General features: G+C 55.5%; 1 protein-coding gene across 3 annotated transcripts in view; it reads right to left on the bottom strand.

The window, feature by feature from the left end:
• The window catches only part of SLC5A10 (solute carrier family 5 member 10), a 41,354-nt gene extending 27,752 nt beyond the window's left edge, over window positions 1-13,602 (bottom strand). For 2 of the 3 annotated variants that reach the window (XM_056334206.1, XM_056334208.1), the window contains exons 1-7: window positions 13,492-13,602; window positions 12,710-12,781; window positions 11,761-11,865; window positions 11,075-11,134; window positions 10,780-10,884; window positions 4,509-4,614; window positions 3,015-3,095 (exon numbers count right to left, since the gene is read on the bottom strand). In XM_056334206.1, the coding sequence (XP_056190181.1) occupies window positions 3,015-3,095; window positions 4,509-4,614; window positions 10,780-10,884; window positions 11,075-11,134; window positions 11,761-11,865; window positions 12,710-12,781; window positions 13,492-13,602 (640 nt within the window). The remainder of the gene's footprint in view (window positions 1-3,014; window positions 3,096-4,508; window positions 4,615-10,779; window positions 10,885-11,074; window positions 11,135-11,760; window positions 11,866-12,709; window positions 12,782-13,491) is intronic. The other variant, XM_056334207.1, reaches the window with a different exon arrangement.
• Window positions 13,603-15,091: the final 1,489 nt, after the last annotated feature.

Genomic DNA, 15,091 nt, shown 5'->3' with positions numbered 1-15,091 from the left:
GAACAAGCCCTAGCAAGCGAGCCTCTGAGCCCTTGGCAGCTGCCTTGGTGCTCCTCCTGCCTGCGCCGCAGCTGCCAGCAGCTGCCAACCAGCCCCAGGCTCTGCCCTGACCCACCATCGCCTCCCTGCTCCTGGGGGGCACTGGCTCAACGCTCCTTGCAGCTCCCCCGCTAACTCCAGCAGGAGAATTTTGGAGCCAGAGGCATTGCTTTTTGGAGGAGGGAGGGATGGGAGGCACCCACCCCGCTGCCCCCACGTGCTGCGGCCACCCATGCAGTGGCTGTGGAGGAGATAAGCAGGGAGGTGCATTGGCACCCCCATACCCACAGCAGCTGCAGGTGCTTGGGAGAAGAGAGGAGGCTCTGGGGCCTCTATGGGTCTCGTGGAGGGGAGAATCAAACCAAGACCCATAAGCATCCCTCAGTGGCATTCCCCATCTGGTCCAGCTGTTGCATCCTGCATCCCTTCCACCACTGCCCATGGGCCACAGTCCGGACCCTCAGCTCGGCCCCCTCCAACACAGCAGCGTGAGGTGGGAACACGCTCCTGAGAAATTGCCCTCCTGCAGGACGGCACTCCTGCACCCTGCTGTCTGAGACCAAGAGCAAATCCCTCAGGCATCAGATGCTGGATGCTGGGATCACCATCAAGCGCCAGCTTGAGCAAATCCCAGTTTCCAAGACAGCCACCCCGCTTCGTTGTCCCCTCCTGCCTGAGGACAGCTGTTTTCCCTGCAGCCCTTCCGTTTCCATCGCTGACCTGCAGCCCTTTCCCCACCACAGGGCACCCCTGAGCTGAGCGTTTTGGGGAGCTTGCAAAGGGGCATCACGCACTGTGCCCCCCCTTGGCAAACTGGCCCCTCGTATGCCACGAGGAGCCAGCATTTGTCAGCTCCTCCCGCTCTTGTGCAAGCAGCCCTGGCCTCCCTCCAGCACCTGCTTTGTCCGGGCACCAGCTACTCCCAAGCTTTGCATGGGCGTTGGGCACCAACAAAGGCTCTCCAGAGGCAGAGGGCGAGCACCGAGAGCGGAGATTTGTGCCCGGGGGTGTGGGCCTGCTCCCTTCCCAAAGGTGTTCGCCGGCAAGTCACGACACCTACGCCTACCGAGATGGAAGAGCGGGGAAAAAGCTTCAGGGCAACGGGAGCTGAGCCTGCGGATGCCAGGCTGCAGCCCGCAGGCTCCGCCGGGATTAACAGCCCCATGGTGGATGCCAGGTGGGGCGTAGGGTGGCACAGTCTGTTATCTGTGATGCCGGAGCCAGCAGAGCCACCGCCGGCACTGCCACCCGCCGAAACAGCCACCGAGCTCTCTGTTAAGCAAAGTCATTTGTCTACAGCTCCTTGGTTGGCACCCGCTTGTTGTCAGACTCAAGGCTGCTCTGCCCAGCGTTGCATCCGACAGGATTTGCACGAGCCTCCTGCTCTCCCTCGGGAGAGGCGAGTCCAGAGCCCAGCGATGCGCTTCCTCATCCCTTCAGCAGCAGCAGAGAGGCGATGGCACAGGCAGAGGGGGTCCGCAGCAGCTGCAGTGCAGCAGGTGAGTGTTAGCATCACTGCTGCAGCTGTCACGGTCTGAAGATATGAACGAGGTAAAACATGGCGAGTATCCTTTATTACCTGAGCTTGGCAAGAGCTGGAGAAAACCGAGCATCCTCAAGCCATACCAGCCTCCAGGTGCTGAGGTCTCCAGACACCCGAGTTAAAAAAAGCCTGTGTGACCAGCACCTCGTCTTTTGGCTCGCCTGGATCAGCCCCTCTCCTGGGCGCCCTCACCTCCCTGCACACACCTTGCCACGCTTGCAGGTTGGCAAAGCCAAGAAAAACTGGGCTCTGCTGCTGCTGGCGGGGATCTTCCAGACCTTGCCTCCCTACCCTCCTACTCCGGCCCAGCCAAGCTCACCAGACACAAACCTCAGCGAGCCCCATGGGCAACTGCAGCGTCAGACAACCCTCAGCACCGCCCCAGCACCTCGCCCAGCACAAAGGCTGCAGCCACCGCTCAGATCTGCTTGCACAGGCAACGTGCTCCTCTGCCTGCCGCAGCTCCTGGCTTTTGCTGGGGGAGCTGGTGTTATTGTCCCTTCTCCAGGAAGTAGCTGTCCTTTCATTTGGGTTTTGTAAATATATCTTGCTGCACACCGGCCTCGCCCAGGAGCCAGCTCTGCGTTCACACAGGGGAGCAGCCGCAGGACTGGGCTGGCTGCAGGTCTGGAGCTGCTCCATCCCCATAGCAGAGCTCCCGTGCAGCACCAGGTCAAAGTCTCTCCCACCCACCTGCTGAGCAGCCTTCTCCAGGAGATGGTGGAAATCATTTCAGGAGTGCCTCTGGAAATCCTCCTCTGTAGTTAAACACCTGCCTTTGAACTGGGACCTGACTTTTTGCCTCCTGCTCCTCAGGGCCAAAGCCCCGATGGCAGAACAAGGCTGATGAAAGCTCCCAGCCTCACCAGGGTGCTCTGCGGCGAAACGCACCAAGACACAACAGCACCAAGCGCTTAAAAAGGGCTGGTGATGAACCGTGCTCACCCCAACCAAGAGGAAAGCACAGCACCAGGCTCTGGATTCCCAGGCCACCCCCTCACACCACGCACATCCCCGTGCAGAGGGATCCCATCTGAAGAGCCCGACACAACGCTGCTGCAAGTTTCCCGGAGCAAAACTGGAAATGCTGCTTTGGTGTCAAATGCTTCATCAGTCTCTTGGAGTTCATGGACTAGAGGCAAACATGCAGAGCAGTGATGACCGCAGGAAGGTCACCAGTGCTGGGGACAGCCCCACATGGAGGACCAGAGGGATGCTTCATGGCATCTTCACCCAGAGGAACAGCACAGAGGGGAAGCACAGCAGCAGATGGGACACAGGGGGACCACAGACATTCTTCAGGTGATTGCTATAGGCCAAAGTCCTGCTGGACATCTTGGCCACTGAATTCCTTTTTATTTATTTCCCAGACCACTCAAGTGGGGAGAGAAGGTCCCCCTGGAAGAAGGATCTGTGTAGTCCCAGCTTTTACCTTTCACCGCCAGCATGATGGCTCCAAGGACCATGATGAGCGTCTGCAGCGCATCGGTGTAGATGACGGCTGCCAGCCCCCCTGCACAAGAACAAGGCACAGCATCAGGAGCACCGCTGGCTTCGGGCTCGCTCGGTTGTTGTCATGGTTCAGCCCCCGCTGACAACCCCAGCAAGTTCCAATAAAGCTGCCTGCGCTCGCAGGGATGTGCCTGCCACCAGCCTCGTCCTGCCAACACTGCGGCGATGGGGGGCTGCAGCGGGAGCGTGCAGGGGGAACAACCTCTCGGTGGGTCTGGTGTCAAGGGGTGACAGCACCCCCACAGATAAGGTCAGGGGAGCAGCCGATAGCCACAGCAGCTGCAGTCTCACCCGGGGCAGGGAAGGGGAGCTGAGGGATGGCAGGGCGGGAGGGATGCAGCCCCACATCCCCACGTAGGCAGGACCTGCTTACCTAGCCAGAAAGCAATTACTCAGCACATAAACAAAAGCATTAAAAAGTAGCGGAGCTAAAGCAAATGGGTCAAAACCTGAACCGGTTTCAACTCCAGTCACCGACTCACATCCCAGGAATTCAGGGCTGCACACTCCCTGGCCATGCCTGGGATTTGGAGGGATGTTCTCAGGATCAGGGTGACGCAATGCTCACACCCTCTGCCTGAGCTCACTCCAAAATGCCTTATGTCACAACAAGCCTTGTGGGCAGGAAAAAAACCCGAGATGGGATTTGCTTAAAACCAAAGTCTTGCAAAATCCACCATGTTTCCGATATACTTAAACTGTTTCCCATTTGGATGGCTGGGAGGAGATAGTGAGGGAGAATTTGCTGCCGAGTGTCTCCACTGGCACTACCAGGGAGGGAATGTCCCAGCCCAAATAAAAACTGAAGGATCTGGCAGGGATACACAGTCCCACGGTCTCAGAGTGGGAACCCGCAATTTCCAACTCCAGCTCCAGCATCAAAACCTCATCATCTCCAGATCACAAAAGAGCCGTACAGATTGACCCTGTGCAAGAATAGCTGATCCCACAATGGGGAAGCATGGGCAAGAAATATTCCTGAGAGCAGGAAGGATGGCAGCAAGCTGAATTGCAGGCAGGGCAAGTGGGAGGGAAACGAGTTGGGTAAAGGACACTCAGACTGTAGATTCCATAGTAATAGTCCCATAATAGGAGAAGCCCTGATTATTGCTCTGACAAATAGGTACACACACAAGAAAGCATTTAACTATATGATGGAGGAGGAGTTATTACAAATGAAAAGCTGTAATGACACGGGAGAGGTCATGCATTGAGTCATTGCCTGAGCTGACACTCAAGAAGGATGCTCAGATACTGGCTGGACAGGCATCAAGAGAATATAAATGCCATTAGTATAAATCCCCAAAGACCTTCCAGGAGAAAAAACAAACCAAACAAAACAAATCAGGAGCATAAGTGGTGTGGTTCAACCAAAGAAGAAAGATTTGAGGCCAGCAGATGCCGAACAACCTACCTGCGATGGTGTAGAGGCCCGTGACCACCAGCATCAGGACGGTGGAGAGGTAGAGGTCCCAGCCCAGGCAGACTTGCACGAAGAGGGCCCCCGAGTACAGGTCCGTCTGTGCGGGGAAGAAGAAACACAGGGGCTGGGACAGGTGACATCCACTTGGCCAGGCAGCACCCAAGGGCTCCTGCAAGAGGGCACGGCAGGGAAAGGGGCAGCACTGTGGGTGCAGCGAGGACATTGTACTGCACATGCCAGGAGGACACCTCCTGAAGCCAGCACTGCAGTCCAGGGCCCCATGTGAGTGGCCGTGTCCCCACTGCAGGTGGGTGCCACAGGCCACCTTCCCCCAGCCCCCAAAGAGCAGAGCAAGCAGCTCCAGCAGTCACTTGGAGCTGGGCTCAGCTGGATGCAGACAGTGGGATGTAAGGGTCAGAAACGGGATGTCCCAGGGCATCAGTGCTGCCACAGCCTTCGGGAGCAGAGCAGGGAGCCAGAGATACCCAGCCCTGTGCAGGATCAGACCCTGACCTGAGCTACCTCCTTGCTGCCCCAAGCGTGCCCAGTTCTCTCCCCCACTGGCACTGCCCTGCTCTCCAGGTGGCATCTCACCATGCTTTCTGCAGAGCCCTGAAGGTGGGGCACCTGGTACACACAGAGGGGCTGTGCTGCCCCCGAACACCAGCACCCTTGGGTGCTCCCCAGAGGCAGCCCAAGCCCACCCCCACCCCAGGCAGCGTACCCATGCTGTTGCTGCACCCCAACAGCCCCGGCTGGGCCGATGCACGGGGGTGGCTGTAGCTGGTATTTCACGTTCTGCTTGGCAGGACTCTCCCTCCTGGCAGCCATGCTGCCGGCAAGGAGCCTGCCAGGGACCAGCTCCCCCTCCCCAGCTGCAGCTCAACAGCCTGGCCCGTCCGACCAGTCAGGAGGGTGGCAGCAAGCCTAAAAATGCTGCTGGGGGTAGGAGGAGACCTCCTCCAGGGTGAAGGGACTTTTCAAGGTACTCGCTGACACCTGACATGCCTTTAGCGATGGATGGGGCTGCTCTGTGCCATGTCGCTTGAGCCATTCCGCGGTGCTCGGGTGGGTGCTGGTGGGGCAGAGCAGGGTGCTGTCCTGCTCGCTGGGGGCTGCAGCAGCATTGCAGCCTCTGCAGCCCCTCCGCAATGAGGAGCACATGTGGGCAGCCCCAGGGTGGAGCACAAGACGCCAAGGATGCCGTTCCTGAGCCTTGCTCCAACAAGCAGCCACCTCTTTGCTGAGCACCCCTGGAAAAATATCTCCTCCTGGTTTTGCAGAGATGGGGAAACCAAGGCATGAGCAAGCGGCAGAAGCTTCTTTTGGCCCCGAGAAAGCAGCAGCAGCCCAGGAGTCCTAACACCCCACCACGGACCAGCACAAATGCATCCTCCAACGTGTCCCCTGACCTTTGCAGCCCCCCTTGCAAAGGCCCTGAAAGAGGCTTGGGGTTTCTGCTTGGCCACAGAAGGACAGACTCGCTCTGTGGTCAACACGCTGCCTCCAGCATCTCCTGTCCCCGCACCATGTCCCACAGGGACGCTGGGAGCACGCCTCTGCCCGGAGGAGCGTGCGCAGGCCTGCAGTTCGCTCAGCTACCAAACTCCCTCAAGATGACCGACACCCCAAAGTTACCAACTTTTCCCACCCGTGGGAGGGCCGGACCCACAGAGGGAGGCCCGGCCACGGTCTTGTGGGAATGAAATGTAAAGCAGAGACTCCAAGTGAGCTGGGGCAGCTCCTCCAAGAGCAGCGATGCCGCAGGAGGAAAGGACGTGGTGCAGCAGGCAGTGCCCATGCCACCACCGTGTCTCCACCCACAGCTCAGATCCAGCCATCCCCAGCGCTCGGCTGGGCCATCTTCACAAAAACCCTGTTTGGAGAAGGAAACGAGGCCAGAAGGGGCAGGAAAAGGCAAGATGAGCTGGCTCCGCACCCTCGCCCGGAGCCGTGACAGCTTCCCACAGCCAAGACATCAGCTCAGATTTGACATCTTTCTTCACACACCTCCCAGAAACCATCCCCTAGACAGCAGGGCTTTCTTGCCCAGTCATGTGGGAGCAGTCGCTTGGGATTAGTAACGTGGAGGACTGGTGCCATTTCCCATATCACACTTCCTTCTCCCAACTCTTCCCTTCCTCCTCCCAGCGCTGCTCCAGCAAGCTCGCCCTGAGGAGCTGGGGATTGTCATCAGGTGATGGAGAGGGGCCATGCAGGATCACACAGTGGCAGAGCCAAGGTGTATGTTCCCTAGCAGGGCTCCATCAGCACAACCCCAGTAGGTGAGCACACAGCCAGCTTCAGCACAAGGCGAAAGCCCGTTCCCTAGCAGATGAGTCCACACCGTTAGGCATAAGGTTGATTAAATCACAAATCAAACCAACCAGAGGAGCACTTACACCATGATCTCGAGTATCCTACTTCAGAGACTGTTCCACAATATCTGGACCAGGCTTTACACCACAGTCATGCCTGGCATTCCCAAGGGAGTCACTACCTGTCCTCAGCTGCACCTGGGCTTGGCCATGTCTCTAGGAGAGCCCTTGCCAGCACCGAGAATTCAGTCCTGGAATGTCCTGCTGAAGAGGAACCAGCTCATGGGCAACCACACCAAAACCTCTATCAGTGGCTCCTCTGATGCAATCCAGCCACAGCCTGATACCACTGAGACCACCAAGCAGCCTCACAGGAGGACAACTAAGCCATTTGCACAGTGCAAGCTTTGGCTACAAGGCACCAAAGCCCCAACCAGGGGCCCTCAGCCATCTCCTCCCAATGCAACCTGAAGCAGGAACCCAAATACTTTGAGCCCCCCTAGCACAGTGCCAGCCAAGCATGTGACATCTTCTGGAGCTCCCAGTGTCCCTTGGAGGGATCCATCACTTGTCATCTCAGCGCCAGCCAGAAAGCAGTGCCCCCTGTGACTGCCTGCTCCTCCGACAACTCTTGCACAGAGGCCAGCTGCGAAGATTCAGCCCTGGACAAGATATTTCATAACGTGCTTCTCCTGACTTTCTCAATGCTTAATCATTTTTGCAGTCGTCTGCAAATGAGTCTAAGCCTTTGCTATGAGGAAGCAGAGGTATCTCCACCTCCCTTCCTGGTAATTTTGCTAGGGTGGGAAAAAATAAAAGTGCATGTGACCAAGTCGTTAATAAGACATCCCAAATACAAAAACAAGCTAATTAAAACCAGGCATGACCTATTCATAAAATAAGTCCTTTCAACTGTAAAAGGAGAGAAGAAGCCTTTGAAGTCAGGCCTCATAATCCAGTGAGATCCCTGCCTCCACCAGTGACCTCACTTGGAAACTCGTTCTTACGCAACATCATTGATGCCTTCCCAATGAAAGCTGACTTTAGAGACAGCTTAGATTTAAAAATCGGTGAAGCCAAAGCCTCAGTAGAACAAGTTGCCCAGGGTATAGAGGAGTCTCCAGGGGCTCTTCGCCAAGGCTAGGATGCCTGTGTAACCCCTCAGGTGTTCCTAGCCAGGAGGAACACCATGTCTCAGCGGGACTTTGGGCTGCCCTGCTGCACCCTGCCATGAAACATGGAAGGTTGGGGTCCACCAAAGGGGAAATTCCAGGAGAGGAGGGACTGACATCCCCCCTGCCCCAAAAGAAGGGCCAAGAGAGCAACACTGATGCCACGTCTCAGCTGGGGAGAACATGAAGTAGAGATCCATCCATAAACACAGTGTCTGCAGGGAGAGGGGGGCCAGGAAAAGCCCAGCTAGTCCCAGGGTTTGAGGCAGCCCCCAGTGAGGACCAAAGAAAACCCCCACGGGGAGGACAGTCCTGCTTAACTGCTCTGAGACTCTCCTCCCAGGCTCCCGGCTGCAGTCACCACCAGGGACGGGACATTGGGCCAGTATGGCGACACCCTTCGTGTCCGCAGACATTCACCCCAACCCGCTGCTGGAAACAACCATTGTTTGTGCGATTCACCCTGAATGGAGCCAGATGCCAAGATAATCCCCTTATTAGGCTGATTCCTCTTCTGTTGCATCCTGCGTGACTCAGAGATCAGAGAAAACTCAGCAGACCAAAGAAACTCCAGCAGTGGCTGAGAAAAGGCACAGGAAGAGGCATTTGGGAGTGTCCACCAGGCTCCAAACACAAGGTTGCGCTGAGAAGGGTCAGGAGAGCTGCAGAGGTCATCTACAGGTTGATCTGGTGTTAGGCAAGGGGTGATATCACAACGGTCTCCCAAGCTAAGAATGAATTTGTAGGACACCCGTCCCTTCTGGGCAAAGCCACGGAGACTGGAAACCCAAGGGAGCAAGCACATCCATCCCCATGGCATGCCAGGGCACTGTTTTGTAGGAGAAGTGACATCTGTGACAGTCTGGAAGGAGACTCAAAGAAAACCAGCCCTCAGTAATTTCTTTCTTCAAATTCAGACCAGGAAGAACAAGCTACCCCACCAGAAATCCTAGTCCAGCTTCCAACCTTTCCTTTTAAATGCCAGCAGGGATTCACACAGATCCCGGGGACCAACACCACAGACACAGATGCTCCAGCATCTCTCTCAAGCTCCTCCTGGGTCTTCATCAGGAGCAAGGGAGAGATGGCCTTCCCGAGCGGCACAGAGGAGCGGAGTAAGTGACAATGGTTTGCTGGACATTAAAACAATCAGGGAACAATCCAAGTGTCACAGCCCAAACTTGCAAACTGAACTGGCGCTCCAGGAGCCACCAGGCTAACTTCAGAAGAAATGCCATAGGATATTCAACACCATAAATGACAAAGGTATAAAGAATATCAGTTTTGTAAGAAGAATGCCCTCCAGCATGACAGGCTACGGTTTTGTGGGGGGAAATAGGGGCGGCAGCTGCACTAACGGAGTCACCAGCATCACCTCCACCACACTGAAAGCTCTGCACCGGCAGGAACACGGGAGGGGCTGTCATCTCCCCTGCAACCTGCTTTTACAACCCGAAGCATAGTGTCTTGCCCAAGGTCAAAGAGCAGCTCCCAGGAATGAGACAGGGATCTCCTGGAGCCGGGGACACCACACCACGCAGCGCTAGGGTCTGTCCGAGGCGTGTGCAGCCTCTCCTTTTGCATTAAGCGCTGACGGATGGGCACAGCAAGCACTGTTTGCAGGCTGCTCCATCCCCTGCATCCCTTGGAGGGAGATCCAGAAGATCCCCCCCCCCCCGCCGCGCCCCCCGCAGCTCAGCCCAGGGCACGGGGCTGTGAAGCCACCATGGAGGAGGCAGAAACCCCGTGCAGGGAGCGATGCTGCATCCAGCCAAGCTGGTGTTTGTGGAGCTGGCAAGCGCAGAGGCAGGTGCTGAGCGCCTCGCCGTGGGGAACGGGCTCCAGCACCGGCCCTCCTGCTCTGCAGCCAGCCACTTCTTGCAGCCAGCCACATGCAAAAGCACATTCCTTGCAGCCAGCCACCTACAAAAGCATATTTCTTTGAGCCAGTGAAATGCAGAAGCCCCAGCAGACCCCAGGTCAGATCCACCTGCTCCATCAGAGGCGATGGTGCAGGATTGCTCCCCCCGGCAGGTTTTCTTCTCCAGATTGTTTCCGAATTGTTCGCTCTTGATCTCTGCCTCCAGCTCCCCAGGGCTGTCTGTGCCCAGCTCTCCTGCTCGCCCTAGGCTTGGTGTCACAGGCTTTTTAGCTGTGTTACCTCAGATAAACTCTCCAACAGTCACCAAGTGGGCAGCAGGAGCAGAGGCTGCACACAGGGAACTGCGAATGAGGCCAAAATGGGCGGAAATTGTGGAAAAGTCCCTAAAAACCAGGCACTTTTCTGTACAGGCTTGGGCATCTTACAGCTGCAGCAAGGCTTCCTTTCCTCAGAAAACTCGTGGGCCCTAAAGCAATGAATGCATTCCCAGTTCAGTCCCCAGCTCTGCCAGCTCCCTCAGGGATGCCGGAAAGCATCGCTGCTGGAGCACAGAGAAAAACCCAGACAATGCAACCCAGCCTCTGAGCACGTTTCAGTTTCACCCACAACTGCTGCTACAAGGCAAGTGCACCATTAGTTTGGGAATCCTGACACGCTGCCCCACATCTGTTGGGGCCCCCTGGATATAAGCATCGCTGCTGGATCTACCCACCTGCTGTCGCAGGCAGCATCTGCCCACAAATCCCTACCTCTCATCTTGCTCCCTCCTGCAGCATCCTGCAGCAGCTGCTCTCCCCTGACTTGGCTACACAAGGCTTGAGCCCCAAAATGACCTTTGAATTGCTGGAAATCGGTTGTGGATTTGTCAGAGTTGTGTGGGAGCTACTCACAGAGATTTTGGTGAAGACTGAGAGCAGGAGCGACAGGCTGGAGAGGTACATCCGGATCCTCTCTCCTCCAAACCTCCGCTGGAGATACTCTGGCATTGTGACGATCTGCCAGGGGAAAAGAGAGCGATGGCTGCCCTATCCAGGCCCCCTCCCCCAGGGAAGGCAAGGGGACAGCTGTATTCCCAGAGCAGGGCTTAGGAGTCTCAAAGGAATCTCAAAGGACAGTGGTGACTCCCTCCAAGGAGCAGGGGACCTGGCTGGGGCCACACAGCAGGCTCAGGGCAGCTGTACGTACCCCAGAGGCGATGTAGACCGGCACAAACACCCAGGCTAGTGCCAGAAGAGCGTAAGTCGCCTGTTGGGAAGAAGGAACATGGCACAGCCAGAAAAAACACTCATCCTGCTGCGGCCCAACACTGACTGCAGTGCTGGACCCCGTCCACCAGCCCTGACCCAGCCCTGGCTCACCCTCGAGTGCACATTTACATCCCCAAATGGCTTCAGACAGCAGGCACGGGTGCACGAGGCCATGGTGGAGACCCCCCCGACAACCCTGCCAGCAGAAGCCCACTCCCCTCAGCCCTTCAGCTCCTAACCAGACATTTCCCACTAACTCCCTGAGCACCAAACCAGTCAAATGCCGTATTTTTGCTGCAGAACCCAAGGACTTTGGATACAAGGTGTGGGGAAGTGGGGAATGGGTGACTTATTCAGCCGTCTTACTGGTGGGGTCTGGACTAGGAAGCTGTGCTCTGAAATGTCCGTTTCCCTGTGCACGTGGACTTGTGTTGACTCTAAACTCACCATATGTGCACTAGACACGAGCTGGAGAAGCTGAGTTAGCAGGGTTGTGTTAATTACCCCCTGCACAGCTCCTCCCAAGCCTTTTCTAGACGTTGCACGACGCTGCTGCGAAATGGGCCATCTGCTATGACACAGCTCGAGAAACTAATTTCCTTAATAACACGACACGTTTCTTACGTTCCACTCGAAGCCGGTGACAGCAATTCCCCCAGCAGCACCAGTCCCAGCCAGCCCAATGAAGAGCCCCGAGCCTTCGCTGCTGGCGAAGAGAGAGGCGCCGATCTGCGGAGGGAAGGAGGCGCTGCGGGTGCCGGCAGGTGGGGTGCCTGGCCGCCGGCCCCCCCTGCACGGCACAGCAGTTGTGCCAGCTGGACCAGCTTTGGTACTACCCCAGCAGCTCAGCCCCAAGGGGGCAACTCGGTAAAGAGGAGGCAGCAAAACCAATGTCTGAACGGGAGCAACAGAGCGCAGACCTCCTGCCACTGCTAAAAGCAAAGTGGGACCAAAGACACACCACGTGTGGTGAGGGACGTGCATGTATTTTGCAAGAAAAACCTTGACAGGCTCTGAGCCAGGCAGCCATGCGCCCCACAACCAGTGCTCCCACGTGTTCTGCTCATCCGGGCAGCCCTGGTGGGTTTGGATGGACTTTGTCTTCAGGGAGTATGAGGAGGAGCCACACGATGCTGCATCTGCCACAGTGACCACGCACCCTGCCCAGAGGTGACCCTGTGGCAAGGAGCCAGGGCCAGACACAGGAAGGACCTACAACCAGTTTGTCAAGATCATACCAAAATAAGAGGGAAAAAAGGAACCTTGGGACACCCATGTCTTGTTGAAGCCACCAGGAATACACGGGGCCGGTGAAGATAGACATTTGACCCCAATGACCCCTCCCCAAGTTCAGAGCAGCCTACGAGGAGACCCAACAGCCAGGTGGGCTCTAGCATCCACCGTGCAGTAAGAAGGGAAACAGCTCTGAGGACACAAATCCTGGCAGGAGGGGGTATACAGCATGGGCGTGGTGGAGAAAGCAGGGGTGTGGAAGAGGGAATTGGGTGGGACAGTGGTGCCACGTGTCCCTGCTGACCAGGGTTTCACAAGAGGGACAGAGGTCTCTACTTACTGGCCACCACGCCATGTCTCTGCCAGCAAGGAAATAGCCACTGATCGTGTTCCTGTTCACCCTGCACGAAGACTGGGAGGAGAAAAGATCAGCACAGAGCACCCTTTCCCTACAAACCCAGACAAGACACCCCAAGAAACCAAGACCCAAGTCTCCCAGACAAGAAGCCAAGAGACAGGAGACTCTGGATAATTAATGGGAGCTCTGCAACACAAGCTTAATTACACGGAACAGCGGCTGCCACCCCAAGTACCTGGAGCCATGAATAGCAAAGGAGGCACCCCGAGAGGGGGAAGCATGGAGGATGCGCCCAGCCTACCGCCATCCCGAGCAGACAGGATGGCTAATAGGGCCTGGCTTTGGCTACGATTTTTCTGCAAGGCAGAATAAATGGCTTTGGAGAGCCTTTGTCTGGAACCGTGGGTAGCCCAGGGCTCTCTCTGTTACACAGGGCATTTGTCTCAGCACCCTTTAATAGACGAGCAGCAGATCTGCTGACACCCAGCAGACTGGCGGCCGGGGGAGAGGTTTGTGCCGTGGTTGATTCCAGCTCGTTCTCAGGCTACAGGAGTCCCTCTATAGGGGGTGAAAGAGGCAGAGGGTTTGTACAACAGCACAGAGCAAATGCAGCACAACACACAAAATACCCAAACAAGCGCAAACTACAACAAGAAAATAAAAGAGGCTTTCAAAGTATTTCACACAGAAAAGCCAGCCCTGAAAAGAAAAAAATAACTATTAAAAAAGGGAAAGCAGAAAGGAACAAGAGGAAATACTCTTACCCATATTCCCACTGCAACATTTAAGGAAAAATAAACCACTATGACGACAAGGTCAGCAACACTGAACTGCTGCGAAGGCGTAAAGGATCCAGCAGTGGAATTGCCCTCCATCATCCCTCTGCCTCCCTCTTCATCCTCAGCCTCACAGTCACTGAATCAGTAACTCGTCAGTGGCTCAGGGGCATTTATCATTAAACAAGTCGGCAGCAGCTTTCCTTCCAGAGGCGCTTGGGTGGGCAGCCAGGCTGTCCGCTGCCTCCCTCCCCTTGTAGCCTCCCCACCGCCCTTCCCGCCAGCACCCCAGGCGCACACAGTTCAGGCGAGCATCTCTTGATTTTAGTGTCTCACAAACAAGCAGCTACTTAATCCCCATTTCCCTGGGGGTTTCTGTTCCTTCTGCACTGACCCCAAAGAGCAGCGGCTGCAGCCCAAGCCACCAACGCGTTTCTGCAATGCAGGCTCTCGGGACATGGGCTCCCAGCAGCCTCTTGCAGAGGTGCCTTAAATCCAGCTATTGCTGGACAAGAAACTGCTAAGGTTTGCCTTCTATGAACTGCAAACCAAACCCCAATATTTTCCTTGCAGATGCTAAATCTGGAAAGAATTTGCACGATCCTCTGACTTGTGAATTACTGTAGAAATTGCTGAATAAAGCAGAGGTTTTAAAGGGTTCTTTACATTTGAAGGCTCTCAGAGAAATACCTCTAAGAATAGCTAGCATTTCTGGTGATCTGATTTTGCTTCTGAAAAAAGCATGTAGAGATCAGGTAGCTCTGCAGTTGTATGCTGCAATGAAAGGGGTGTGAAAAACCGTCCAAGTGAAGATGCACATGCTTTGCTCTTCAACCACTCCCAACACCATGAAAAGCCAAAGGACCAACAACCCCGTCTTAGGAGTGCAACTTGTTCCCAAATTCTTGAGTTCTAAACAACACAGTAATCACACTGCACAAAACCAGGCAAACCTGGGGGGGTTCTACATGCTAAAGCAACGATCGAACACAGGAGTTACACGGCGGAGCCTCAGCATGCCAGTGAGGGCTGGCCAGCAGAAATGCTTACAGAAGAGATGAAGCTGTTCCTCCAACAGCCAACACAAACCAAGCAGCCGGAAACTACCTTTCAATGTCATGGTTTGGGGTATTTAGTAATGATACTATTGGCTGCACTGGATGCTTGGCTGGCGCATTTTCAAGTGGCAGCACGCTTTCCAACCATGTATCACAAGGTCTCACTAACAAATAAAGACACTGCAACTAATATGCCCATCACCGAGACAGCTCAGCATATTTCTCTCTGAAACAGCCGCCGACGCACCAAGGAGCAGGTCTGTACACTTGGGAGAGGAACTGAAGGTCTCCCTCACTGCTCAGCTGGAATTTAACCTGCATTAACACTTTCAAAGTACATACAAGTGTTAATACATCAGCTTGGTATATCTATTAACATCGCTGAATGGTTTAATAACTGACTGTCATTGAAGTACAACCAGGTACAGCCTTGCATTTGGTCATTTCAGAGAGGCAGAACATACCCCTCTGGACAGGACTCTGCAAAAATCAAAAAATAACCTTATGAAAAATAAGTTCACGGAATGAAG

The sequence above is a fragment of the Falco biarmicus genome, chromosome 4, assembly GCF_023638135.1.
Source record: "Falco biarmicus isolate bFalBia1 chromosome 4, bFalBia1.pri, whole genome shotgun sequence".
NCBI lineage: Eukaryota > Metazoa > Chordata > Aves > Falconiformes > Falconidae > Falco > Falco biarmicus.
The sequence above is the reverse complement of the archived record's forward strand: the minus strand, read 5'-3'. Positions and strand labels throughout refer to the sequence as shown.